Source organism: Pocillopora damicornis, chromosome 6 (genome assembly GCF_964200805.1).
Source record: "Pocillopora damicornis chromosome 6, jaPocDami1.2, whole genome shotgun sequence".
NCBI classification, from domain to species: domain Eukaryota; kingdom Metazoa; phylum Cnidaria; class Anthozoa; order Scleractinia; family Pocilloporidae; genus Pocillopora; species Pocillopora damicornis.
The window spans coordinates 17,592,872-17,620,703 of record NC_142675.1 but is presented as its reverse complement, the minus strand read 5'-3'; the positions used below and the strand labels follow the sequence as shown (position 1 = coordinate 17,620,703).

At 39.0% G+C, this 27,832-nt stretch overlaps 3 protein-coding genes across 10 annotated transcripts; 1 reads left to right on the top strand and 2 right to left on the bottom strand.

Moving 5' to 3' along the window:
• Nucleotides 1–865: 865 nt before the first annotated feature.
• Nucleotides 866–13,884, bottom strand: LOC113681947 (uncharacterized). Its single transcript, XM_089210904.1, has 3 exons — nucleotides 13,557–13,884; nucleotides 8,404–8,892; nucleotides 866–8,049 (listed from the first exon to the last, which is right to left on the bottom strand). The coding sequence occupies exons 1-3, from the start codon at nucleotides 13,746–13,748 to the stop codon at nucleotides 1,006–1,008; spliced, it is 7,725 nt and encodes a 2,574-aa protein (XP_089067030.1). The 5' UTR covers nucleotides 13,749–13,884; the 3' UTR covers nucleotides 866–1,005.
• On the top strand, nucleotides 11,563–19,108 carry LOC113681948 (uncharacterized). Of its 3 annotated transcripts, XM_089210906.1 has the most exons (4): nucleotides 11,758–11,787; nucleotides 14,830–14,922; nucleotides 16,313–16,588; nucleotides 17,140–19,108. In XM_089210906.1, exons 3-4 carry the CDS (start codon nucleotides 16,361–16,363, stop codon nucleotides 18,571–18,573), a joined length of 1,662 nt encoding a protein of 553 aa, XP_089067032.1. In that variant the 5' UTR covers nucleotides 11,758–11,787; nucleotides 14,830–14,922; nucleotides 16,313–16,360; the 3' UTR covers nucleotides 18,574–19,108. The 3 variants fall into 3 exon arrangements, with proteins under 3 accessions (XP_089067031.1, XP_089067032.1, XP_089067033.1); XM_089210905.1 differs by lacking the exon at nucleotides 14,830–14,922 and having other exon boundaries at nucleotides 11,563–11,787; XM_089210907.1 differs by lacking the exons at nucleotides 11,758–11,787; nucleotides 14,830–14,922 and adding an exon at nucleotides 15,187–15,331.
• Nucleotides 18,882–26,308, bottom strand: LOC113681949 (uncharacterized). Of its 6 annotated transcripts, XM_027199088.2 has the most exons (4): nucleotides 23,864–24,133; nucleotides 23,346–23,372; nucleotides 22,223–22,395; nucleotides 18,882–20,835 (listed from the first exon to the last, which is right to left on the bottom strand). In XM_027199088.2, the coding sequence occupies exons 3-4, from the start codon at nucleotides 22,280–22,282 to the stop codon at nucleotides 19,558–19,560; spliced, it is 1,338 nt and encodes a 445-aa protein (XP_027054889.2). In that variant the 5' UTR covers nucleotides 22,283–22,395; nucleotides 23,346–23,372; nucleotides 23,864–24,133; the 3' UTR covers nucleotides 18,882–19,557. The 6 variants fall into 6 exon arrangements, with proteins under 6 accessions (XP_027054889.2, XP_027054887.2, XP_089067036.1 ...); XM_027199086.2 differs by lacking the exon at nucleotides 22,223–22,395 and having other exon boundaries at nucleotides 23,864–24,126; XM_089210910.1 differs by lacking the exon at nucleotides 23,864–24,133 and having other exon boundaries at nucleotides 23,346–23,377.
• Between the last annotated feature and the right edge of the window lie 1,524 nt (nucleotides 26,309–27,832).

Below are 27,832 nucleotides of genomic sequence, written 5' to 3'. Positions count from 1 at the left end.
TTCATGTTTGTCTTTCAAAGTGAAACACGCACCTTGCAACTAACTGAATAAGCAAGATTTTTAAGGGTTATAACTATTTTTCCCCTTCACTGACTCCACGAAATATGGAAATCTTTTAGTGCTAGCTTTGGAGCTAGTTTTACTTATTGCAATTGGAAGCAGTAGGGAGATGGTCCCTTCCCGATGGGGAATCTTGGTGCCTTTTGCTCAGCGTTAGAAACTCGAGATTTTCTCCGATAGGGCAACAATTCCATGGGAAAAACATTCCTTTTGTTGTAAAACGTTCTTTATTTTTAATCACTTCAAGGTGATTTAACAAAATGTTAATAAAAACTTACTTAGAAAAAGGGAAACTTCAGACGTGTTTTTCTCATAATTGACAGACGCATTTTTACGGAATGAATCTTAACTAGGAACAGGGACTTTTTTCTCACGCTGGGATGTGAAAAATGGGAAACGTGTCTGGGAGTTTAAGTCTGTTGCCAACTCTTGGCATAGAAGAACAAGAAGCTTGGCTAACGAGACTGAATCACGAAATTAAATTGAATAACTTTTAGGGGGGATTTCGATTGACTTTTGAAGAAACGAAGCCGAAGAAATCGCATCAGCCAATTGGAACAAAACAAAATATCACAGGGAGTTCATAAGAACTCAGAGTTAAATAATGAAATCACCTAAGGGACAGGAAAATGCAAGTGACTAAGGCTCCCGATTGGTTCCAGTTTTGCACGTGATTTCATAAAAGCGTGCTTATGGTTTTCCTTAACCAATTGCAGAGTGATGAGAACTAAAACCTGCAATACAATCCAAACCTACCTTATCGTATTCAAAAAACTGCTACGCACTTTGTCTCTGTCTAATAGTGACCTTAAAGATTTTTCCGTTACTAGAGAACGTCTTTGCCAGTTCCTTTGGTGCAAATATTCATCGGAAAGTTTGAAAAAAATTTTAATAAACCTTGAAATGACCCAGAATCTCAAGGTTGGTTACGGCCGGATAACTAACTTAAAAGTGAATTGAACTGCTAAAGCTATCTAGGGGATAAATGTTACTTAAGCTTATGCTGCGGTCTCCAGTCAAATTTCTCCCTGAAATGCTTTGTTCGGTCACCGATATGCTGCGCATGCTTAGAATTGGTGAGGCGCTGACTAGGCCTCGAAGATCTTCAACCGTCAGGGGCTCGTGTTGAGAACTGAAGATTTCTTTCATTCGTCTGTCGGACTTCTCATACGCTTCTTTAGCCACGAACAACTCTTTCTCCAGTTTCTCTACCTCTTTCTGCCAGGACAATATTTGCGAGCGAAGTTCACTCAAGTTTGCGTCTTTCTTCTCCATAATCTTCTGATGATAGTCATTTTCTGCTTTCAACTTTCTTGTCTCCTTTTCTAGTTCGTAGATACACTCCTGGAATCTTTCTGACTGCAAACTCCTATCCAATTCTTCCGACCGATTATTGTTTATCTCAGGTGTCATGGAAACCTGGTGCTCCAGTCGACGCTTCTCTGTGGTGAGGGTGTGGTTAGCTTGTTCGAGATTGAATACCTTCCTCTCGGAGTCTTCAAGGTTAGCATGGAGCTGCACTTTTTCCGAGTGAAGCGAATCGAGTTTTTCTTTATAAGATGAAAGCAGCAGATTTAAGGAAGCTACCTCGCCAGAGAGTCTACCTTTCTCGTCCTTAAGCTTTTGTATACCTATATTCTGATCAGTGACACCGGTAGAGCCAACGTATCGAATAACCTGCTTCTCAGTTTGTGACGATTCTTGTAACTGATCAAACCGCTTTTGTAACTCAGTAAGCTGGAAATAAAGATCGTCTTTCTCTCGTTTTATTCCATGGTAACTTGTTTCCCAGCGAGACATTTGAAGCTGGAGGTCGTGGAATTCAGTTGCAAGTTTTTGTTTTTCTTTGTACGCTCGATGGTAGCTATCCATGTATTGTGATAATTCTTTCTTGAGTAAGTCGTTTTCATTTTGAAGACTGCAAGCAAGCACCCTTTCTCTAGATAGTGCATCAGAATTTCTTCCATCGTTTCCGTTACTGACAAGTTCAGCAGTTAAAGTGTCATTTCTCTTTTTGACCTCATCTATCAATCTCTTCAGTTCATTCTCTTTACGAAGCTGTACTTGAAGCTCACCGTCTAAAGATTCCAATTTTGAGGTGCCTACAGAGGTTGCTTGTACAGATAGCCTCCTTTGGGCCTCCAGAAACTTCTTGTGCTCTGAGTCGAATCTCTCCTGACTCAAACGATAAGCTGATTCCATTTGAAGTACTTTATGTTCAGCCGAGATGACCTTTTCATCACTTGTTTTTATTTTCTTCTCGTATGCGTCTCGCTCATTTTGTAACCGTGCGATTGTATTTTTGGCAGCAATAAGATCATGTTCAAGTGCATTCAATTTTAGTTCTATATCATTTGTATCTGTTTCATGCTTAGCATCCTTTAATACCCGTCCTTCGAGATCGTCAATCCTTTTCGCCCTCCAAATCACTTCACACTCTAGCCTCTCTTTCTCTTGACTTACTGCAGCTAACTTAGCTTCGAGATCTAGTACTTTCCTTTCCAATAAAGAAATTTCACGTGTACTTTCTTCAATTCTCCAAACCAAATGGGTTGTGTTTTCTCCTATGGGTCCATCTTTCATTGTCCTACTTGAAAAAGAAATGTGCGAACTGTTCTTGGTTTCATCTTGTTCGACAATGCTAAGCTTAGCTTTTGACACCGACAACTCCTCTTGTAATTGTTGTGTTTGTCTCTGAAGTGATTCATAACGGGACTTGATTTCAAAGTTAGTCCTCTTTAACATAAGCAATTCTTTTCTGCAGTCTTGAAGTTCTTTTTCTTTAGTAGAGCTCTGCGCTTCCAAGTACGACATCTTCTCACGCAACGATATAATTTCTTCTTGAAGGCGTTCCGTCTTATGCCTTGACTCGTTGTAATCGTGCCTTTGCTTTGTTTCAAGAGCCTGAACGTCAGATATTTCGAAACGGAGCTTGCTGTTTTCTTGAATAAGCCGCTTCACGTTTTCTTCTGAACTTAAAATGCAGTTATCTTTCTCATCGAGCTTGAGTCTCAGTTTTGCTAACTCTTGATTCATAGTGTGATAATCATTACTTCCACAGGCGATCCTTAGCTTGAACGATCGTAATTCCTCTTCCAGGAGCCTTACTTTCGTGCCTTGCTGTCTGTAAAAGCTATCTTTATTCGCCAGCTCCTTTTTGTAATTTTCAACCAAACCTCTGAGGCTGGAAAGCTCCCTCTGCGTTTCATAGAATTCCTCTTTGTTATAAGCAACCTTTTTGTTGGCCTCATCCAACTGGGTCTTGATCGTCAATTGCTCAAGAAGTGCCTTCTGGAATCCTTCATCAGACGTTGTCATTTTTCTTTGGTAACCAGTGACGCTAGTTTTGAGTTCTAGAATCTCCTGTTGTGATGCATCCAGTTTTCCTTGCAGCTCTGTGACAACTCTCTTTAGGTTAAACACTTCTTTGCAAGATTCATCTTTTTCCCTAATTGCTGATGTCAATAAACCCTGTGTACTATTTAATTCCTGCTGGAGCACGAAAACATCCTTTTGAAGCTTTTGGTTGTCATTTGCCGAGCTGTATCCATTTTCTTCCCTTGTCACGCCTCTGTGTTCAAGAAGCAATCGGGCCTCTTGCAAACCGCGCTGAGCTGTTAACAGCTCATTGTCTCTGTTTTTGAGCTTTTCTATGTACTCTTGAACTCTAAGCTCTAACTGCCTTCGCATATTATCAGCTGAATTCACCTCCATTTCCAATTTTAAGACCTTGTTTTTAGCCTCTTGCATTTCGCCATGAACAGTTTCCAACTGGACAACAGAATGACGATGATCATCCTTTAACGGAGTGAATTCTTTTTGCAGTGCGATGAGGTCTTGTTCTATCTCGTTTTTTCTCGCTACGACCACGCTGTATTTCGATTCCCATTTTGAAACTTTGTCACGAGCTGCGTACAAACTTTCTTGCAGTTCCCCTTCTTTTGCAACATATTCTCGGCTGCTGGCTTCCAAATCGACAATTTTTCTTTTTTGCATCTTGATCTGTCTTTCAAGATTTGAAATTTTTTCTTGTAAAACAGAACTTGCATTTTCATCAGCCTCACGTCGTGATAAAGACTTATTCCGAGCCTCAAGACTTCTGCATTGTTCAGCCAGCCCACCATTCTCCGTTTCGACCCTGTATAGTTTCTTCCTCAGAGCATCAGTTTCGATTTCCAGTTTAGCATACCTTCCGTGAAGCTCTCTTGTATCTGCATCTTTCTTGATGGCCTCGGTCTTAAGTCGATCTATGTTGGCCTCTAGATCCGCAATGTGCTCCTCTGCTGTCACTTTACTCTCTTGATGTACCAATGAATTGTTCTTCCATTCTTCCACCTTTCCACAAAGTGATTCAGTCTCTCTATTTTGTTCCATTACATGATGTTCCAGTGACGCTATCTTCGACAAAGCAGACTGATGCTCGAGTTTTACTCGATCTCTTTCATGGGCTTGCTTTTGGATTCGTGTTTCGTATTCTGTGTTGGACGCTTCAAGGGTCAAAATTTCCTGTTGTAAGCGGTCCTTCTCAACCTTCATTCTTTCGCATTCTTCTCGAGATGCAGCTAAAGTTTGTTTTAAACTCTGGATGCTTTCCTCTAAGTAGAGTTTGCTAGCTTTCAGTTGGTCGATCATGAGAACCTTCTCGTCCATCTCTTTCTTTATGGTGTCTGCTCCAATTCTTTGCTCTATAAGTTGTTTATCGTTTTCTAAAAACTCTTCTCGGCTCGCTGATACTCTTTGAAGTGCATTTTCAAGTTGGCGTTTGACTGAGTCCTTCTCACGGATCTCATATTCATATTTCACTTCCAGATCGGACAATTTCCCATGCTGCCCAATCAGCTCTTCTTTCAAAGCTCTCTTCTCTTGTTCGAATTTCTCGATTTTCAGCTCATACTCTTGTGTTCTTCTCTGAAGGAGGCTGATCTCGCGGTTGTGTTCCATATTTTCCTGTTGAGTATTTCTATTCTCAGACTCGAGTCTTTTAATCTTAATCTTGCAGTCATCAATTTTCTTTCGCAGTGAACTTTCTCTATCTTGACTTTGCCGATATAACGCTTCAGTTTCCCATAACTTCTCATCAGAAGACTTCTCAAGTTCTCCATTTTCACTCAAGAAACTGCTTAACTCCAGTTTAGAGATGCTAGTGTTAGCCTCATCTAAGCTATCCTCGAGACTTTTCGCTCTGGACTGACTTCTTTCATAATTAGCTTTCATGATATCCAAGTCCTGTTGCAATGCTGATACGGCCGTTTCCATAATAATTTTGTCATTCATAGCCTTTTCTAAAGCAGTCTCTTTTTCCTTTAACTCTAAGAGTAAAGTTTCACACGATCTCTCCTTATCTTGGATCTGGCTGTGACAAACCTTTATAACCGTCTTTAGCCTTGCAAGTCCGCTTTGGGACTCCTCCCATCGGGTTTTGTAGTCATTTTTATAAAGTTCAAGGTTCGATATCCGGGCTTCTAGACTCGAAGTCCTTAATTTAGAACTACTTAGTTCTTGCTCTAACCTCATGACTGAGTCTCTAAGCGCAAACACTTCTGTCTCACGTTGATGAAGTTTCTCTCGCAAAGATGTTAACGTGCCTTCGTACTCGCTTTTCTCTGCTCTCAGCCCCTCATTTGTCACTTTTATGGTAATAAGTTCATTTTTTGCCTTCTCTAATTCCGCTTCTGTAGATCTGATTTTCACTTGAAGTTCGTCCGCGAGTTGCTCTTTCCTGACAATCTCTTTGTTAACGGTTTCTTTAATCTTCTTTTCTTCGATAACCTGGCTCTCCAGTCGCATAATTTGATCTTTATCACAAACAAGCTTAGCGCTGTTTGCATCAAGTTGTTCCTTGAGCTGTGCTCTCTGATCTTGAATAGTTTCGATTTGTGATTCATATTTTGCGATCCTCGTTCTCATAAGATGAAGTTCTTCTTCTGATCTCTCTTTAATTTGTCGACACATCAAAACTTCTTGTTCAAGCTCAGAGTTCCGTTTCTCCAAAAGGCTTAGTTTTTGCTCTCGTTCTTCTTTATTTACCACCGTCTCTTCCAGCTCTTGCTTCAAAACAGACATTTTGTTTTCTGCTTCTTCTAATTCGTCGAGGACGCCTTGAATGTCGTTCTTCGTAAGCTCAGACAGAGACTCCAATGAGCTGACTTTGCTTTTATATGTTGCTAATTGTTTGGCAAGCTCACTTGCCCGCGATCGCTCGTGATCCAGTTCTCTAGCCTTGTCAGCGGCTGCAGATCTCTTCAAAGACAATTCCATGTTCGCAATCTGGTTCTGTGCTGTATTGAGTTCTGCCTCTAGCTGCTCTTTACGTTTTAACGTTGCTTCATAAAGGGTCTGTGCTCTTGAGTACTCCTCCTGTTTACTCACAAGGTCATTGTGTAACATTTTCTTCTCCTTTTCACTCATTTCCCGCATGTTCTTCACATTTTTCAGCTCTTTATGGCAAGCGTCGGAGTCGACGTTAAGCACATTTAATTCCTCTTGAAGCTGTTTGGACAGTGCGTCTTTTTCTGCTATATCCTTGCGGAGGTCATTGCTGACAGACTGCTGCTCGAGCAGCTGACTCTTAAGTAAATTTATCTCTTGAGTAACAGCATTGTGGGTGGCAGTGCATTCCTGGATTCGTATTTCGCTCGCAGAGCGCTGCTTGACAGATTCGTCGATCTCAGCCTCCAGCCTACTAACCCTCTGCTGTAAAGCCATGGTTTGGTGTTGGAAATCGAACTTTTCATGCTCACATGTGTTGAAAGAGGCTTGTAGCTCGGATAATCTTTTGTAAAACGACTGAACCTCAAGGTTTAATTTTTCGTTCTCTTCAGACGTCTGTCGGTTTTCGGCAGCCGCATCTCGGACTCTTTTCTGCGCGTCTAAAGTCTCCTCTCGCAGTTCTCTTTTCTCTTCCTCCGTTATCTCAATCTGTGCTTGGAGTTTGGTAACCTCACTGAGTAGAGATTCTGTCTTCAGCTCGTGCGCCGTCACGGAGGCTCTCAAATTCTCGATAGTTTTATCTTTGTTGCCGGACTCCTTTAGCTTTAGATCTGCGTTTCTCTGAAATTCATCATAACGACTTTTTATTCTTGCAAGCTCTGCTTTTAATTTTGTGACCTTGGACCTCTCTTCCTCCAGCTCGGCTTTTAGGTTTGCCTTCTGTTTAGACTGACTTTCTCTTTGCCCTTCACACTTAAACATCTGACTTTTCATTGCTGCCATCTTCTCTTCTAACTCGTTGCAAACATCTTCAGTTTTCTGTAATAGAGACCTTGTCTCAGTAATTCGTCGTTCAGATAAACTGAGCTCTTCCCGTAGTCCATCTTTCTCGCTAACTACTGCTTCGTAGCTGGACTCCAGCTGGCTAATTTTAATTGAAGATTCTTCAAGTTTAATACTAAGCCTTTCGTTATCATCTTGGGCCTGAGCATAACTAGGTCCCAACTGTGATACTTTTCTTCCTTGAGCAAATATTTCTGATTCTAGTTCCGAAACAGTATCGCGCAGTTTCGAATTCTCCATTTCAAGTTCTGTCATTCTCTCAAGAATCTTCCTATTAGTCTCTTCCGTAGTTGTAAGCTTACTTGACACAGCAAATAGCTGTCTCTGGAGATCATCTTTTTCAGTTTTTACTGATTGTAAACCAGTATCCAACTCGGTAACTTTTGACTGCGACAAGTTCAACTCTGTTTCAACACCTTTTTTTTGCGTGGCATGCAATTCCAAAGACATTCTCTGTTTCTTCATCTCCTCCTTTAAATCTTCCATCCTAGACACGAGATCTTTGTTGGCGACTTCAAGTTTTTCTACCTGGCGTTGTTTAGCTGAAAATTGTTCCTTAGCGTTGTCAGCTTGTTGTTGTATCTCGAGGAGTTTCTTCTGCAGTAGAGAGTGTGTATCTTTGTTTTGGCGTAGTTCATCGCGCGAATCACTTAGCTGTGCCTTGAAATTTTCTCTCTGTTTTGTTGCGCTTTGTAACTGCATCTCCAGTTTTGATACCTGAGTTAGGAATAAAAGGTTACGTCACTGCGAAAGCATACAGTATGCCCAGAATTATTGGACTGGAACTGCAAAAATGAACCGTACTATTTGAGGAGTTTCATAGTGCACTTTGCTAATTTTTTGGAAAATTATTCAAGTGATTCCACTGAAATATTCCGTAAGCATATATTTTGATCATTTTCTTAAAAACAATTTCATAAAATATCCTCAAATTGACATCCGAAATTACATCTGAGGTTCCCCGTAGTTCCTACTCTGCTAAGACAGGACATTCGTTTTTCTCTACGATTAATGTTGCAATTTGAATTAACGCGTCGTGGCAGAACGCAAGACAAAATACATTTTACTCGCCTTAATTTTGTAATTTTTACTGCAACTCATCAGTTCCCTCTGTGACCTCTCGTATTCTGCCTGAATATTGGCGAGTTTGTCTTGTATCTCCACTAAATCATTCTGAAAGTTTTCCTTCTCTTGCAGTAAACAGTTGTAACTCTCCTCCCAGTGGGCAGCTTCTTGTTTCGCAGCAAGGAGTTGCTCATTATCCTCCAGTGTAGCTCTTTGGATAACTGCCGTTGACATGGACGCCATCTCTTGCTGCAGACTCGCAAACTCTTTCTCCAACTCCTCCTTTTCCTTTTGTAAGACATTAGCGGTGTTCTTACACGAGGTCACCTCGTGCGCGAGATTCTCCTTCTCCCAGTCTCTCTCCGCAAGAGTGTGTTTAATCGTTACCAGTTCTTCTTGATATTTTTTGCATTCTGCTCGTGTCTGATTTAGTTGTTCATCTGAGGCACCCTTTGCTCTCTGAAGGTTTTCAAGACGGGTTTGAAGTTGGTTGATCTAATGGAGAGCATAGAATAAGTCGTTGTTGGCTTCGAAAGTATTTCTACAAGTTTTTGAGTTAGCCTACAAAGCCAGCTGTCTCCTAAGGAAAATAAATGGTTTGCACCATATCCACTTTTGATAACAGTGATTCTCCTTGCAATCCGATTGGCTCTCGACAATGTGATTTATTTACGGATTGCATGTGATTTTTTTGCACTGAATCACTCTTTTCTATTTTCAATTTTTCCAAATTGACTACTGGATCAGTTAGATACTGATTACAATACTAAATTTAGACCTATAAATTATATTTTAAAGTGGATGTAATGTTTACTAAACTTCATGTCGAACAATATTTGTCTGAGGTCACCTTTGATGCGCGTTCGTTTGATTTTTACACCGCGACTTTGTTTGTGTGTATATAGTCTAGCCAAAGCTAGAAATGTGAAAGAGTCAAGACCCATGCAAGATAGATCACTATAAAATGAAAATAACAAGAGATGTGATTTAAACAAAGACTTACAGAAAATGCATTTGCTTAAAATTCATTGACCGAATCGTCAGTGGGCAACCCCTCCTAAGTGGATCCCGATCATAAAATCCATTCACTTTGTATGAGTGTCTAACTCTGTATGAGACATATCCATTTTAATAAACAAAATTAATTAAATTATTTGTGCAAAACAGACAAGGAAACATTAATCTATCTTTTCTGGGAATGTTCGGTAACGAAAACCTTTTGGGGAAGGGTTCATTGTTTTTTCGTTTCATTTCATTTGATAACAGCCTCACACGTTTTGGATATCGATGAATGTTTAGGTTTTAGAGGAAAGAAAAGATGATATTTTAGTAAGCCATTGTTTGCTCCTCGCAAGGTATTATATTTATTGCTGTAAATTTAAGAACATATCTCCATCTATCAGAGAATATGCGCAACGGCTGAAATATAATTTAGAAATTGAAAAACAAATATCTATCGTGACTGATTTACAGAAGAAATTTCAACAAAAGTGGGACAAAATACTTCATGCACAATAATTGCTATATAGTTCGCGGGCAGGCTCTAAATGTGACCCTGCTCACAGGCTATATTTTACTCTCCATACGCTGATCTTAAGCCTCTGAAAATCAATTTTTGCTAAACGCCGTACTTTTGTTTTTTTTTTTTCAAGCTAGCCCACCCACAATTTAGCCTTTTTGTCTTTCGTAACTGTTAATTTTTTATGAATAAGGTTCTCTTTTTTTGTGGGTAAATGATGTGCCTCTAAATATGTGTGCATTATCACATTGTACGTAGTGTAAGTAGAACAATCTAAGTAGCATAAATATTAATTGTATCTTAAGAATACTGTAAGTAAATAGTGTAACACAATGTACGTAGTGTAACACAATGTACGTAGAAAGGCCCCTAAAGGGAACCTTAATGTAGTTAATGTAAGTATCATGTTGTAAAATTAAAAAAAAATTAATTAAATGAAGATACGCATTGTATGCCTATTTTTATACGCATTGCAGGCCTATTAACTTTCCCGCCAACTCATCTTCCCTTTGGAGTATGGTTTAAAAGCCTTTTGATCGCTATTTTGAATTGAATTTTTGACATTGTCTTAGAGGATCCTAGGATAATGGGTATTAAGATATTAGATATGGATGTTTCGACGTTAGTGGAGCATCACAGTCGGCACGTGCGTCGCATTCTAGACAGAAAATCCTGAAAATTGGAAGCAGTGGTTTAGTGAATTGTTTATGAATCGATTTTGTTTAACAAAACCTAACCTAATATTGCCTTGTTAATGGAAGCTTCTTGTAACCACAGGAAGTTTTAAAACTTTTCAAATTCGTGGAATAAAGTGTTTGTTTACTCTATCAATGGTTTGAGTTTTCGACGCCTTTGCTCAATCTGCTTGGTAAGATTGAGGGACACTCTACAACTTGCAGTGATGTGGTGTTCCTCATTTTTTGCATAGCATTTCGGCTGATATAATTCCGCATAGTGGTCTTGCGTTTATCTTTAATTCAGCGGTGTGCGTTTTTTGTGTTGTTAAGGCTACTGTCTACGACGTAATAAAATAATTTTATTTGTTGTGGTTTTTTTATTCAGTGAGACCCTCTTTCAATAATCATTGACCCTTGTCGTCCTCGTCTAAGCTTTAATTCAAATTACTTTGAGGCTAAATATCCATCATATGCTAAAGAGGTGTAGGGAAACAAGCGTTGCGAACTTGGTAAAAGAACTGAAAACGATTTATCACTGCGTAAGCGTAGACTGACCAACACAACGGTAAATCGACTTTTTCCCGTGCGCAAGTATGTAATACATGGATGGCTTTGTAAAGAGAGTATTCAGTGTCTGTGTGTTAATCGGGCACGAGTATGGAAGTATTGCATTGTCGGTGTTTCGTGCGTCAAAATGCAGTGATGCAATGTTTTTAAATATTCTTGTTAATTTGTGGAATTCAAAACCTCCCAGTGTTTTCCCGGTGTCCTCTAAATGACGATGACGGATAAACAAAGCCCTTGAGTTATTTTCACTGTTGCCATGCGCTGGGGGTTGGCGGTAAGAATGGTTGTCGCTCAATATAGAGATGATAAAGTTGCTGTCCAGAGATACATTCTTAATTAACAAATTCTTAACAAATTGTGTCGTTCCTGATTGGTCATTGAGGAATTTTTATAGAGTTCATTGAGTGCAATATCGAATTTCCGTATTGGATTCTCGTAATTTATACTTGTTGAGATGAGTGAAAAATGTTAATTTTTAAGAAAATTCGAGAGACATCTTGTTTTGGTTTGTTACGCACAAACCTTACAGGAAATGAGTTATCCAAAGAAAACATATTTTACAAACATTTTCAAGGCCGTTGAAGGTATCTCGGGGAGCGTGCACCTAAATCGTGTAAAGATGCTTTGGTAAGTAGATATTCTTTGGAGAATGTAATGAATTCAAATCGCATGAATTGTTCATGCAGTTCGTGATATATGGTAAAACGTAATGTTTTCAAAGGTTTTCAAATTGCTTTCGTCCAAGGATCATGTAACCACAGAAGCTTTCTAAGATTCACTCTGGCCTTTAAATTACGAAATGTAGTAGCGTTCATGCAATTTCCTACACTTACACACGAGCTGTCGATGAATTGTGATATAGTCTCTCCGCACAATTTAAAATCTCTTGTCTGTTTTGGTATAACTTAAGTCTGAAGTAAGTAATCTTTGACAATAAACACACCAATTTTGAATAAACAATAGAACGTGGCTAAAGTAAAGTTAAATCGATTTTAACTCTTTCGAAAACAAAGGAAGGTGAAGGTAGTTGACTTTAAGGCTTTCGAACTTGACTTGAGTTAATTCCTACACTGCTCATTTAAAATCGTCTCGTCTTTGTGTACAAACTAAATACTATGCAAATTCATATTCGCTTGATGTCCATGGACAGGCTCAATTCCTTAATCGAGTGGATTCTTGCTCTCTGGGGACAAGGTTCTTAGAACATAAATACAAGTTAGACGGTATTGCATAATTATTCAAAAGTTTTGCCTTTACTTGTGATTTTAAGAAATTTCCTTTGAGATAAAATGTACAAAGAAACCTAGGGGTACTTTAGCTTGCTGACGGTTGAAGGCAAGACTAAGATATACCAGCACGAAACGTGAAAACAACCATATCAAAAATTTTAAATTTTGTTATTGGCGACTGAATACGGGAAACAAAACAGCCATTACAAAGATTATACGCGCTCGAACTGAAATTGGGCACGTCCTACTGAAAAACACGGAAAAAATAAAAGTTAAAGGTACAAATTTTATTTTTTGAAGAATTCTTGTTAACTTTTGCCGTGGAGACGAGCACGACTTATGCGACAGACTAATAACCATTCTTTGATATCTTATAATTATCAATTAGTCAAGAAATAACTCAAAACCGCATGCTTTTCGTGATATAGAAAGACCAAGACATGATTATATCAGACTGATAGCAAGGGAGGCCGGCGGTCAATTCTTTAAGGAAACCGTAAATTTTGCCATACGTAAATCGAAGCCTTTGTTTTACCATTTTTTTCACGATTTGACATTGTCGGGACGAAATAAAATAATTTCTTTAAAAAATAAAGCCATAATCCTAAAAGGTGAGCTGGAATTTTAGCTTTTGCAGAAAAGAAACCTGGATAAAAAAAAATTCAAACTTCGATGGGATTCAGACCCATGCCCCCAGATTCTAGTTGGGCACTACCAACTGAGCTAGGATGCAGGGAAAATTCTAGGAGCTTCTTCTCAAACCTAAGTCGGTGATAAGTGACCTCTCGACTTTTTAGTGTTGGTTTTTCGGCATCCTTTGGCGGTATTTATATAGAAAGAATTTCAAGTCCTCTGGGCAGACGGTCTCAGTTTAGCCATTGAGACCATCTATCGAACTTAAAACTACATTGTAGCATAGTACTTAGCACTAGGTTGGAAAATTTTTCTTTCTTGAGTATCAAAGTCGCTTAATGACAACTTCTTGAAATTAAACCAAAAGTTTGGATTATAAATGTCTTCCAGGACATCTTTAGAACAAAATAGCAGTCAAAATCCATCTCCGCTGAAAACATAACATATTTTCCTGCGCAATTCTGTTCTGTGGTATTTTAAATTTTATATCACTGAACAAAGCAATCAAATTAATTACATACTTAAACTTCTCACCTGTGCAGCATGCTCAGTTTTCACTATTTCCAGCTCGTGCTTGAAGGTCCTATAAGCAGCCTCCAAGTCACCAAACGTTTCCTTAGCTGAGGCCAGATGGTGTAATGTCGCATCCGCTGCATCCACAGACCTCTCGATCGAGCTCGAGAAGCTTGTCTCTTCTAAAGATTCTACGCGTGACGAACGAGACATCTTTAAAAAAGTTGCAGTGTCTATGTGTGTCTCGTTCAGGTAGTGGCAAGCAACATAACGAACGGTTTTCTATTTACGTAACTCCACTGTTTGCTAAACAAGGTGGTTTCGTGCAGTCAAAATGTTTTAAAATCTCAGCTGATTAGTAGCGAAATATCTATATATTTTATTTTTTTGTTGTGGGACGCTAATTTGGCTTAACTGACAAAAAGCAATATTTCAATAGTCTCTCATAGCAACAGTTGTTTGTCAGTGACTTCAAAACGGCACGGTCCCAAAAGACTCGACGCGGCTGTCATTGTTCATTCAAGATAGCTTGACGCTTTGCGCTTTTTTTTTGTAATGAAGAGATTGAGTAAAGGAGACCAATTCCGTTTGGTGACGAATGTAAACAAAAACACAAGCTCGTCAAACTACGCTGTGAAGAAAGTGGCTATTTGCTTTGTTTGGAGCGTGGGAAATAAAAACAACATCTGAGTTCCCCACGAGGAATCAAACACCAAACCTTTGAATAGATTACGCGGTCCGATGCTCTCACTGAATTTCAAAGACCTCGTTCGTGGGCCAGTCCATACATTATCTTCATGTGAAGTGCCTGTATTAGTGAGTCATTTCCAAGATCGATTCATAGCTAAAGAAAGAACTTGAACGGGCCTATTGTGGTTCATTTGCCTAAAGTTTACCTAGTTACAAAGTTACTTTTTCTCGTGAAATCCTGAGATTTTCAATTTGAAATAACAAAGGAAACAGCAACGTCTCTGAAGCTATCCCTTTGTTTCCGAAAGTTACTGGTTTTAAAGCCGTTCCATTCTACTTCCCACTGTGATGAATGGGTTTCCTGTGCAAGTGAAAAGCGTCACAGTGTCACAGGCAGTAAATCTTTTATTTAGTATAATACTGTATGACGCGCCGCGGCGTGTGGTAGAATTTGTGCATTGCAGATGCGGTGCTTATTCGGAGTTGCGCGTATTCAAAATCATCAAAATCCGACAAAAATTGGTTTGATGATTCGTTTGCTAAATACACCACTTTCGCCATAAACTACAGAAAATGTTCTTTTGCTTTTTGTACTTTTGCTAAGGGAGAGACGAGAAGCACCAGACAGCATTAAAATTTGGTGGGGTTAGACTGTGTGAGCAGAACCAAAATTGGAAAGATTTCTAAATAGTTAGAGGTATGATGCGACTCAGAGTGAACCACCGAAAGTAATTTTGCCGTAGAAATGGCGAATTCTACATCATAAAATGTCGTAACCTACAATCCCGATTGCTCTCATCTTCTATCGTAGTTGAATAGTTGACTTGCCTCTGCTTCCCATCCCCTCTCCTCCCTCTCGACGCCTTACCCCTACCTATAAAGACCTAACTCGCTCCAGTTGTCTCTGTAATATGCGGCTGAACACGAAAGAGCGCGAAGTGCGATGGGTAGGTTCCCCCTGCTCTCCTCTTTGATCTTCCCGACCACGAGCCATAGGCGACGATTGGAGACAAAGCCTGTCGGCAAAATGCTTTACACACATACCTAGGAACTGAAAGTAAATCTAGCTGTTGGCTACTTCATCTCTCACAAAGCAAAGAAAAAAGGCAAGTTTGCGGTGTTACATTAAATCATTTGTTCCATGAAAAAGGTTCCTATTTATCGACACATCTCCAAATAGAACTTCATGCTTACTGGACCTTAATGAAGATAATCTTAATTGGCTCTTTGTTAAAACCATGGTTATTTTCATAAAGATTTTAGTTGTATATCCAGTATATAACTCGTAACTGCGAATAAGGGCATCGGGGAATAGGGTTGGTCACATACGATGAAGAAGCCTCTTATCAATCGCCTGATTGTACAGAAACTATGGAAACTTGGGTCTAATAACTGAGCGAGTTTCTCATTATGCGTACTCCCATGTCAGTGAATAACAATTGCATTTTATAAACCGTGTTTTGTGCTCACTGCAAAAGTTAAGAATTACCGTTTCACTCCTTTAGAAATATTTTGTCTTCAAATATATTTCTTTTTTTCTCCGTAACTATGATAAAGTTCAATTTAATGCAAATTCAATGACAGGACGCGCAAACTTTAAATACCAAAACAAAGACATTAACCATAGCTATTGTCTTCATTCAATTCTTCTTTTATTTTTCATAAGTAATAGACAGCTCAAAATGAATTTGTACACGTGTTGTGCATGGGTCTATATTTCGAAAAAGGTTTGCCTGCATTTGCGGCAACGACGCAAAAATAAAGGGCCTTTGTGTTTCAGATCGCTTAATGCAACTGTATATCAAAGAAAGATAGATGGAAACGAAGCAATTGTAAAAAAATTAACAGGGATATACAGTATACAAAATGAAAGATTACGTAACGTAAGAGTGATAAAAGGAAACACGTCCCTAGAGAACAATAATGTGCATGTTAACTTCGGTTTAGGAGGTTAAAATTCCAGTGCCTGGATGCTTGAATGGTATTTCGTCAACATTTCGGATGTTCTTTAAATACACTTTGAAGGCGAATGAAGTAATCTCAGAAACTGATAGCAAAATTCAGAAATTGGTTACTTGTCTATTTAGGAGTTGAAGAGTGAAGCGAAGGCCGAGTCTGCAAATCTACAGCGAGGGATGTCAACCGCAGTTATCCAAAAAGATACAGCGAAGGAGATTGAGCAGCTCTTTGCTGCGAAACAAGAAACCGCCTATTGGGAGGAAAGTTATAACGGTTTACTGCCGGAACACGAGGTCTTTCAGAACAATTTCATGGAGTTACAAGACAAATTAGTCGGAATGCAGGAAGAGTATGAAAACTCACAGAAGGAACTTTTGAGTTGCAGCAAAAATTATAGCATCAAGGTGAGTTACATCAGTCTGTAGTCTACATCCACCATGTTCGATTATGTCAGCAAGATGCTGCGTGCAGGATGGTATAGTATATTATGGGTTGGTGTGAATGACGTGAAGCGCACAGTACAATTCGCGGTAGCCTACATGAGATAAAATGTATTGCGAGGCAAAGAGGCAGCTTTGTTGCTCTGGTCCTATCGTAAACAGAGCAGAGAGAAAAAAAATTTCCCTGATTTTGTTTCTTATTTCACGCAACTTTAAAATGAAACCTGAGAAAAATTAAGGACTTCAATAGGATTTGAGCTTTTGATTCGGCATTTCCGTTTCTTTACCTAACCAAGTGGTCTGAATCCTACGGCACAAGTTTTCAAAAATACAATTGACCTGCCTCAGCGCTCAACGTCCTAGTTGGTTAAACCATCGATTCTCGAGGTCATGGATTTAATTCTTGTTGGAGTTCGAAATTTTCTCAGCAGACAGAAACATCACTTTAAGAAGCATTTGATCATTTAATCGAATTTCTACAGTCCATATGAATTAATTGATATCCATGATTATAGGTATGTAAATTGGAGATGCAGCTACAGAACGTAAGAAAGGAAAGAGAAAACCTTAAGACTCAGCTTAATGAATCACGCGACGAACTTCGCGAAGGCAAAGAACTGAACTCTTTGCTACAGAAGGAAGTTCTCAAGATACAGCACCAAGCAGATAGCCATAAAGAAGAACTTGTGAGCAAACAAACACAAGTGGAAAAGCTTGAAAATGCCAACAGAGACCTTGTGTCAAAAATTGCTGATCTGAATAGGCAGATTTCCCAACGGAGAATGGCCTTTGAATCGCGTGCAGAGAAAGGTACAGATGTTGAAACCGAGCTAAGTTGGTTTCAGTCAAAATTTAATGAGTTACTTGCAGTTTTGGAATCTTTGAAAGCGGAAGATTATGGCCATCAAAGAGACTATTTGGTTGCTCCCGTTAAAGAGCTTACCACAAAAGAGACTGATGAGGAGACGCTAGACAGAATCACGGAGCTGGAATTGGAAAATTCAAAATTGCGTGGCACCATTGCTGAACTACTATCAGAAATGTCTGCGCAAGAAGGAGAGGGATTGAACATGGAACCCATCTATGCTCAAGACGATATAGAACAGCTCACACAGAGGCTAGAAGAATCTTCGATACAAATTAGTCAATTAGAAAGCAGTTTCGAAGCAGCAATTCGCGAGGGAGATGATTTACGAGAAGAACTTTCATCATCTGAACGAAGAATGTCTCAGGCAAAAGATCTACTACAGAATGTTGAGGATGCCAATTATGAACTCGAAGAGAAGATGGCAAACATGCAAAGAAAAATTATCAATTACCAGCGAGATGCTGAGAGCGCATTGAGGCTGAACACAGACCTTAAAGCTGAGCTTGAAGAGGAAAGGTCAAAAGCCAAAAGGTTAAACACAGAGGTTACAAAGCTGAAACATCGTTTCGATGAACTTGAAAGAAATACGGACTTAAAACAGAGAGAGATCCGTGATAAAGATGAAATCATTAAGAATTTGACGGCATCATTGACTGCGAACAAGTTGAGGACTGATTCTCTGCTGGGTGAGTTGAACAAGATTCAAGCCCAAATAGAAATCTCAGTGGAGGAAAAAATAGAAATGCAAGACGAACTTTTCGAAGCACAGAAGAGAATTCAAGATGCGGATACGCATACTCGACTGATTACCGAAGAGAACGGGAACCTAAGCCGTGAGGTACGGCGGTTTTATCAGAGATTATCTGAGCTTAAAGCTTCGTACAAAACTTGCGAGCACGAAAAGTTCGATTTTCAGCAACAGGCCATGGCTTTGCAGGAAAGGGTTAGTAAACTGGAGGCTGAGATAGACACATCTATTAAGTTACCCTTCAACTTCAGCTTCATCTGGGGACCACCAACTCCGGAATATGTTGCGACTTACGATGCAGCGAATCAAGAGATTGATTTACAAAAAAAGTGAATGAGAAAAGTTATAAGTTTTTGAAAAACGCTCTTCTATTGCGTTGACGAGTGAAATACTTGGCGGACTTTCAAGAGGGAGTTGTCAAGGTAGACGAGCCGACGTTAACATAATCCATCCAAAGTTCTCGTCAGCGGTTATCTCCTCTATAAACTGAGTGATTTACTTAAAATTCAACATCTGAGGCATCGATGCGTGATGGACGAATTGTGCAAATACATAGAAAATAGTGCGGCATTATTGACACGTGTTCAAGAAAAATTGAAAGCAAGCTCTTAACGTTAATGTGAAGAACTGAAGAAAGGGAAGGAGTTGCACAAATTTTTTATCTTAAAAGCGAGAAATATATTTCACAACATCTAGGTATAACTCAATATGGTGTGAAACCAGATGGTTACCCATGGAAATGAATTTAAGAAGATGTGCATACGTTGTCAAGGTTACTGAAACGAAACACAAATAATTAAGGGCGACCACGTTGTCAGCTAAAATTTGGTGTACAAAGAGAGCTTCATTAAATGACTGTGTGGAGAAACTTCTTGAAACTGTATTGATATTAGAAGGATAAATTCCTTTTTGTTCATTCAAAGAAATGAAATGGGTAACATCGTAGATAAACACTACAACTTTGGAGACCAATCCCTATACATCGCCGTTGGGGGAGGGGGGGGGGGGCGGAATTTGGAGGATTTCTGGGGGTCTCAGGGGGGACCGTAGAGGGGGGATCAGTTGTCTCCGACAGAGTATAATGGACAGAAGGGAGGACCATAGAAAACCGACCATAAATTACCTTCCAGTAGGGGGCAAAGTCTTATAGGAGAATCAGGTAACTTTTATCGTGACACAAACCAAATCGTCCGATCCCTCCCACCCCACCACCCCCAGGCGATTAATAAACATCGGACCCCGAGATCCACGCAAAACTGTGATTTACAACCGCTGTAGCCAAGGTTGAAGTTATATTTGTTTCCTCATAGAAATTTTTTATTCTTCTCCTTCTTCCTCTTCAAGGCTGTTACACTTGTACGCCGTCAGTCTGTTTCGTTTTAAATAGGCATCCAGTACAATCATGGGATTTTGTGGTTGAACAAAGTGATATACATCCCCACTGGCTGTAAACAAATCAAGAAGGCGAAATCGTGATTTTCTCGATTTAAGCTTTAAGTAGAGTTCTTTAATAGCGCCGTTTATTTCCACTTCAGCCATGTGAACAGTTTCTACTGCACTACCAGGGTTTTTCAGCAGTGACCGCAGCAGTGCGCATGCTCCCTCTGAAGTGACCAGATTGTAACCAATTTTGACGACTTGTAGAGTATCATTAAGTTCCAGACCCCTTGCGATTTTCTCCATTCCGCGGTCGGTGATACGATTGTTATTAAGATTTAACTCAATAATTTTGCCATTGTATTCCAAAGATTCCGCGATGTATCTTGCGCCTTCATGGCCAATCTCGTTCCAGCACAAATCCAATTTCTCTAACGTGCGATTTTTCTTCAAGCCCACGCAGATTTGTTTGACTCCGAGGTCGCCCAAGCGATTCCATCCCAAGTTCAACTCGCGAAGGGACACGTTTTTCGCGATCATTTCCCCAAAGTGCTCTCCTCCGGTGACTCCAAAACAATTATGACTAAGGTCTAGCGCAGATAAAAAGTCTTCAGTTTGTAAAACGTTACTAAAAAAATGAATATCATCATCACTTAGTCCATTGCGCGAAATGTCAATTCTCGCCAAAGAATCATTCACAGTCAGCATGTTTCCAAGAGCGTCTGTACCATCTTTACTTATCTTATTCTCTGAAAGATTCAGATAAGTTATAAGACTGTTCGCCTCGAGTAATTTTGCAACAGCCGTAGCTCCTTTATTCTGAACGTTATTGAGTGACAAGTCTAGTCGCGTGACACTCCTATTGCGTGACAAGGCGTCCGCGACAGCAACAGCACCCGTGGGACCCAGCCCAAGATTTCTCATGATCAGCTCCGTTTCGCTGGCCGCGACTTTGTCGAGAAAGTAAGTCATTGCTAAAGGAGGAATTCCAAGTTGTTCGCAACTTTTAAGGAATGATTCCTTGAGAGATAAATCGTGTATTTGACAAGCGTCTTGTACATCTTGGTGTCTGTCCTTCCTGTCGAGGCGATGGATCTTCTTGGCAGTCTTCAATGTGGCGTTTTCCGCTATCACCGAGTCGACTTTCGCGTCTTCATCGTAGGAATCCAAAATTCGGTTAAGGTGGATCAGCAAGTTAGTCTCTGACACTGCCCGGCTCTGTGGAAAAACATAAACCTCTTCAGCCCATCGTTTTGACTTCTTTCCAATTTTTATGCGCGGAAAAATGCTAAAAAACGGACGTTTATTCTTCGCTCTTGACGACCGCATGTCTATCATTTCCAAATTTCGGTCACGGAAAAATTTCCCTATGAGGACAGTCTTATGAGTATCCAACATCGAACCATAATATCCTGTCGAAGGAATTCTTTAGAATTCACTCTGGCGCTTTTTAAACTCTCTCGTTCTGGCAGAGTCTAGCATTACTGTCTAAATTGTATCTCGAGTATTGTGACGGAAACGTGAGCCAAACAAAACCTCTCCATACCGTTTCACAATCGCGTCGAAATTCGAGAAGCAGGAATGTGAGAGAAGGGCAAAAGGCCGAGAAGTTCAAACGTGCGCTTGTCATGAGCCGGATTAAAGGGAGATAAAGGAAAAATTAGTCAAATAGAAACTACTGACAGACGCTTACCGAAACTGCAGATGTTTTTCTTTTTCTTGCCATGAATAGTATTATATCTTCATGTTTAAATAAACTGGTTTTTCGAGCAAATATCTGAACATGAACTGTGGTTTCTTATTGGAGAAACAGATGAATGTAAATTTTTACTCTGTTGTGTTATTTCTAAAAGTTATTTCGAAGTAGTATCAGTTGTTTTGAAAGCAAACCGCCACTAAGTGCCCCAGCTACGACCATAGAAAAATATTGTTAATCAGAAAATTGGTCCAATGCTACAAAAAAATTAATTTAGATGTACCCTTAATAAACACAGATATGTAATTAAAGTATAACTCGTACTACTGTGGGCAGATTAAGAGCTACAATTTCATCCTTTCAGGAAATACGTGAAAGAACATATGTTTACAAATTAAAGATTCCACATAATTTTACAGGCGCACTGTCGACCATGCCATGTTTTCGGTGAAAACTATTATTTCGCGAAAGGAAAGCTAAAACTTAAAATCGCCAACCCTAAGTTTAATTCGGCTTGAGGTAAAGGGAACGTTTCAAAATTGGACCCTTACGCGAAACTTTCTCGGACACAAACATTCACATTTTCAAATACGTAATTTGACAAATCACGAAGTTAAACAAATGTCATCAGCGTAAGACAAAGAAACAAAGTCTCAGTGACGTGAATAGGGCTCAAATTCAGCTAGTTCTCATTTCTCAGACGGCTGGTCCGCTAACTTAGTGGCAGAGTGAGACAAACAATATTCGTCAGCGAGTGAAGCCGTTATAAGGTTCATGTTACATACTGCAAAGATCAGCAATACCAAAAGCTTCCTTTGCAGAGCGAAACGATTACTTCTCTGTTAAGCTATAGGTTAAAAAAATTTTTCGTTTCAAGTTCAAGCATTTACACAACCTTTGTTATCTTACCCTTGCTGAGCTAGTTCTGAAATTCCGTGGTGTAAAAATTTCAGTGATGATGCCGGACATGGCATAATGAAGGCCAAACGTCTCGCGCTGAAATTCCTCTGGCCCTTTAACCTCAAGCTTTTGTCACCGTCAAGAGATTGTTGATGACCGTAATCAATACCTACTTGTTTTCGCTAAAAATTAAAAAAAAGGACGCAATAACTTCGGCCTAGATGTCAGCACTTCAGAAAGAAAAAAAACGTGACCAAGGTAGTCTGTTGGTCAGATGTGGAACAAGGTTTAAGGTATAATCTTGTACTGTGTTTTAATACTCTTCCCAAAATTTCAAAATTGTCGTGAAATGACTAGTAGCTGTCGAATTTCTATCGTGGAGGCACATTTGGATACTTCCAGCAAATCAACTCTGTTCACGTTCCTTCGACTTATGGTAACAATAACAAACCACAAGTACGTTCCTACTGTTTCGATAGGGATTGTGTGCCATTTTGGTTTAGATCTGTTTCAGTAGCTCCATGATAGTTTCTCCATCTTGTAAAATTGAAATTAGCTTAAAATTCTCATATTCATCATTTTGGATCCGCTTTAAGTTCACCAATTTTTATTGTCTTCGGTCACGATCGTTTAAACTGTATTGTATTTCTTTAGAGTCTCTTGACCATGGTTAACCAGTTTTTCAAAGGTCTTAATGTAATTCAATTAGCTGAGTTAATTCAGTTAGCTAAAAAGATTCAAATTAACGCCTCGTTTTCCGTCATAATCACAAGGGTAGAAGACTAGTATCCAGTGCCTATTTCTACTCATCAAAAGGGGAGAGCAAAATGAAACAGAGGCTGGGAACAATTTTTGACAATTAACATGGGCTCGTATTATGGCAAGTCGGCCTTTAAGGGAATATAACTGCCGTCGGAAAAAGATAAAAATAATAATACTGATATTGAGTAAATAAGAAAAAAAAGAGGTTGTTCTTGCCGTCGGATGAGAGTACATCATCACCGAGATAAATATGACAAACATTTTCACCAAAGGGATGAGGCGGAGAAAAACTTTATGAAGTAGAATTTAAATGGAAATTTTGCATGGCCGAGTTAAAATAATTCGATCACCTGAAAGATGTCCTGCTTACCTTTTTGTGATTTTTCCGTCGTGAAGTCTAAAAGGGGAACACCAAATCCTGTTAAACTTCTAGTCTTCAACCTACTCTTTGTAAAAAACTCTCGTCGTGTTGGCTAGCGAGCCAAAAATTTTCGAAATTTTCTTCCTTTAATTTAATTTAAATCTTGTGGAAAATTACTTAGCTGTTAAAATGTTGGCGCATTCTCTGGTGAAAAGAAGCTTGGATGATATATTGTCAGTTTGCAATTTTAATTATAAACTCTAATCTTGAAAAATAAGTGAAAATTCATACGCATAATATATTTAGTTTCAAAACAAGGCCATGTTATCCTAAGTACCAAAATCAAACTAACAAAATCTAAATTAAGTAGGAACAGAAAACAGCCATAAAAGTTCGTTTTCTTTTCTAAACAGATGTTACGCAAGAACACTTAGTTAAATGAGAATTTCGCATTATTCAAAAACTGCCGGAAAGAAATCTTAAATAGATGGATGCCAGAAAAATTGCAATAAAGGTTTCCTCGTTACCTTCATCAGCTTAATCCACAGCTTTTTTGTCTCCGCCATGTTTTTGGTTACTGAAATATCATCCTTAAATCTATCAAGCTTCTTGATATCGTTGCAATGAAGAGATTGAGTTGATTTCCAATAAAGTAACATCGATTTACAATGAAACGTTGAATTATTTTCACTGTTTTTAATCAAAACCTGATGAGCTATCCTTTTTTCGGGTAAACATGTTAAGTCTCCGCGGAAAGACTAAATAAAAAACTCTTCGTTTGCCGTCAATTGTCAAATGACACCTTCAAATCAAAGGAAAGTATAAAAGGAATACTTTGCAGCGGCTTGCTTTTGACACGAATATTGTTTTCTTAAAGCCAGAGCAAACAATCCGAGCTTAGAGTGCTGATCGCTGTCCAATTACCGATGAGTGTTGAACAAATATTGTAACCTGGCATGTAAAAGCCTGCAAAAATTTTAGGCTTAACAAAAGAAAAATATTTCTTTGAGAATATTTTAAAATTCTAAAGTAAATCTGAATGAAAATTGTCAAGGAAATTGTCGCATTTGTGCAAACAGAATACGACAAAAACTGTCAAAGTTTTGTCGGAAAATCTCCATCTGGAATTGCCTAAGAGCGAAAAATATCACTTTGCATGACAGTTTTATTGTATCTTTATGGAAACAGACCAGAAAAAAAAAACGATTGTAGTTTATTTTAGTGAATAACCTCAATTTGAGTGGCTGTAGAAGAGAAAGGATGTATTTTTGCAATTGGAATCATTCCAGATGAGTAAATGGCAGAGAGAAATCAGTTCGAACTTTTATATAAGTTGCAATACAGTTAATTTCCAGGGCCCAGTTGTAGAAAGTTTGGATAACGCTATCCAACGGATAAATCGCTGTCCGGCGGATAAGTGATTGCAAAACGTATAGCGTTGTTCACCGTACAACGACTTATCCAGTGGACAGCGTTATTCAACCTTCGAACAACCGGGGCCAGCGGTACAAACCCCTACCAGGAAGAAAGATCAAAACAGGTTTGAATAATAAAGAATGAACTTACATTGAGAGAGTACAAGAGGAAAACAGAGTCCATTTCGCGTTAGTAAGAAACCAAGAGGTTATTATAATTTGTCGTCAGTCGAATTCAGAATCGGAAGTCAACTGAATCTCTTTCATCATGAATTAATAAGGAAAAACATGTCATCTACATTTTTTAACGCGATATTTCATATAGATACAGGTAGTTATCAGTGAAAATCAATTGATGTACTATTGTTGATGTGCAATATTAACATCTCGAACTCACAAGGTTTATCTCAAAGCCCTAAGCTTTTTATAGCCAGGTTTTCATTCGGCTACAGAAAGGCGGCTTGGAAATATTGCCTCCTTTTCTACCAATCAAATCTCATCGAAGTTTCGTTAATCATTCATGATTGGCAGGTGCCTGGCGTACGGGCCGGAAAATCCTGTATATCACAACATTGCTTATTAACTCTAGCGCTGTCAAAATTTTCAGTGTTTGACGCTTTTTCCATTTCTGAGAGACCTTGATTAAATTTCCAAGCTCTAAAAGTTGTTGCAATTTGATACTGAGACTTAAAAAATCAATTAAATCATTACTTTTTTTTCAGGTTGGAGTAAACAGACTTTTCGATACTACATACACAGGCCTTATTTCGTTTTAGAGAGGTCCAATGTTTTTGTTCACGATTATCTCCACAGTCACGGTGAAATATTTTTTATTTTAAGGTCCTAAGACATTATTAACGCTTCTGATCTTTCATACAGTGATATCCTAGACTGCAGCATAATGTTAAGTAGACATATTTCGCAATGAACCCGAACAGAGGAAAACTCGGTACGAATTACTCAATGAAGACTAAATGACACTAGACGTACATTTCTTTTATTGTTCGTGAATATTTGATCAACTGATTATGTTTAAAGAAGGTTTTTCTGACTTAGTTCTGCTTTGCTTCGCAACCAATATCTGTTCCTTGAAACGTTAACAAATCTAAAATCAGTTATTTTTACATGAGATGCAAGTTTACACTGATAAACACATTATAAAACAAATCTTATTATTTGGGAAATTTTGCGTTAAAGTTGTCATGTACAAGCTGCCCTCTTTTAGCGATTTTAGTCTTCAATGCGATCCAACACAGGATTTTCTTCTTCGAGACATGCTTTGTAAAACGTACATTTTTGGAAAATTGTAGGACATAATTTGTTTCCAAGGACACCATACAATAACATTGATGTTTTCGTGGCCTGACTGATACGGAATTGGTTTCATTTAAACAAATAGTCATAGGCTATTTCTTTGAATCAATTAAAAAATGTAATACTCACTTTTTCCTGCTCCTTCATTTTCCCAGTGAATAAGAATGGAGTCTACACCAAGGTAAAACTGATCGCCACTATTGTAAACACAGGCAGCTGACAGCGAGTCTTAATCGATCTCTGTAAGCGGTGTTATTTGCATAGCATTTATAGGAAATAAATTATTTATTCTAAGAAAGGTGATAAAAACTATTTAACAGAAGAGAGAATTTATAACGGATCGCCTTAAACTTTTTATCCTAAAACTATTTTCCCCAACCTTTGCTCGTTACTCCCCCAAAACAAGAGGAAAAATAAAAGTTCATTAAAAAAGTATTTGTGTTCTCATGAATAAAGGGATTGATAGTTATCTGGGAGGGGGGGGAAGTTCGAGCGATTTGGAGAGGAGGGGAGTTGGAATGATTTTGGTTGTGACACTAAAACGTTTACCCCATAAGGCTCTGTAATATATTTTTTGTGACCCCCACCCCCCCCCCCTTATTGGCAGTCAATTTTCCATAGCTCCCCTTTATACTCTGTTGATGACGACTGGTCCTCCCTCCTTCCCCCAGAAAATCATGTGATGCCCCCCAAAATCGTCCGATTCAAAATAAGTGAGCAATGGCTGGGCATTCTTGTGTTTTCTTCTACAACGCGTAAAAAAATTATGTTACTTAAAAAAAAATCTGAAATAACTTTTTTAAACATTGCACAAAATACTGAGGCAGTACAAATGTATGGCATGCACTTTCCTGAGGCGAGATTCAAATTGTCGCTAAAAACGAATAACTATGCAAACTGGAAAAGAGGAGTGGTGGTTTTGTGCACTTTGGTTTTCATATTTTTTCAAATCATTTTCCGTTAGCTCAGTATTCGCTTCTTTTTCCCGAAAGGTAATATGCAAAGCCTGAGGGAACAGTCACAGTTTATCATCTGGGGGAGGGGAGGGTGAAGGATCACATGGTATACAGGGGAGCGGAGGGAGGATCTGCTGTCAGTAACAGAGTATAAAAGGGGAACTAAAGAAAATTGACTGCCAACGAGGGACCAGCCCTAGGAGGAGATTCAGGTAAATTTTATTGTGACAAAAATCCTCCAACCCTCTCCACTCCATCCCAGGTGACAAATAATGACCGGACCTAAAAGGCTGCGACTAGGATTTGTTCGCGAGAGTGTGGAAACTGAAGGTGTGATCTGTGATGACGCTTGTGCGATAACAATTGCTACATCTCTTTTCAGGAAGAAACCATATTAAAGTGCACGAAGTCCTAGCTTCAACTTTTATGCAAACTATAAAACCCTATAGCGCTACCTTCCCAAATATAACGAAGTTCCAATCTCCTTCGCCCCTATTTGCTATGACAGTAGCCCATTAGTAATGGGCCCCTGACTTATGATCACTCAGGAGTTATAAACGTCATCGAATTGTCGGCCACATAACCAGGGTCAGGTTGATTACATTTAGAGGAACATGTTTTTTTTCGTCTTGTTACGAGCTTGGGGCAAAGAAAAAAAATTGGGTCCATATAAGGAATATAAGGAATCGAACCTCGGAGAATCAGAATTTTTTTCTTTGTCCTACGCTAATGACGAGACGAAAAACGGAATCGACACAGGAGAATGACAAACGCTCCCCCTCCCCTCCCTTTAAGCCAAAATATTAAGCTT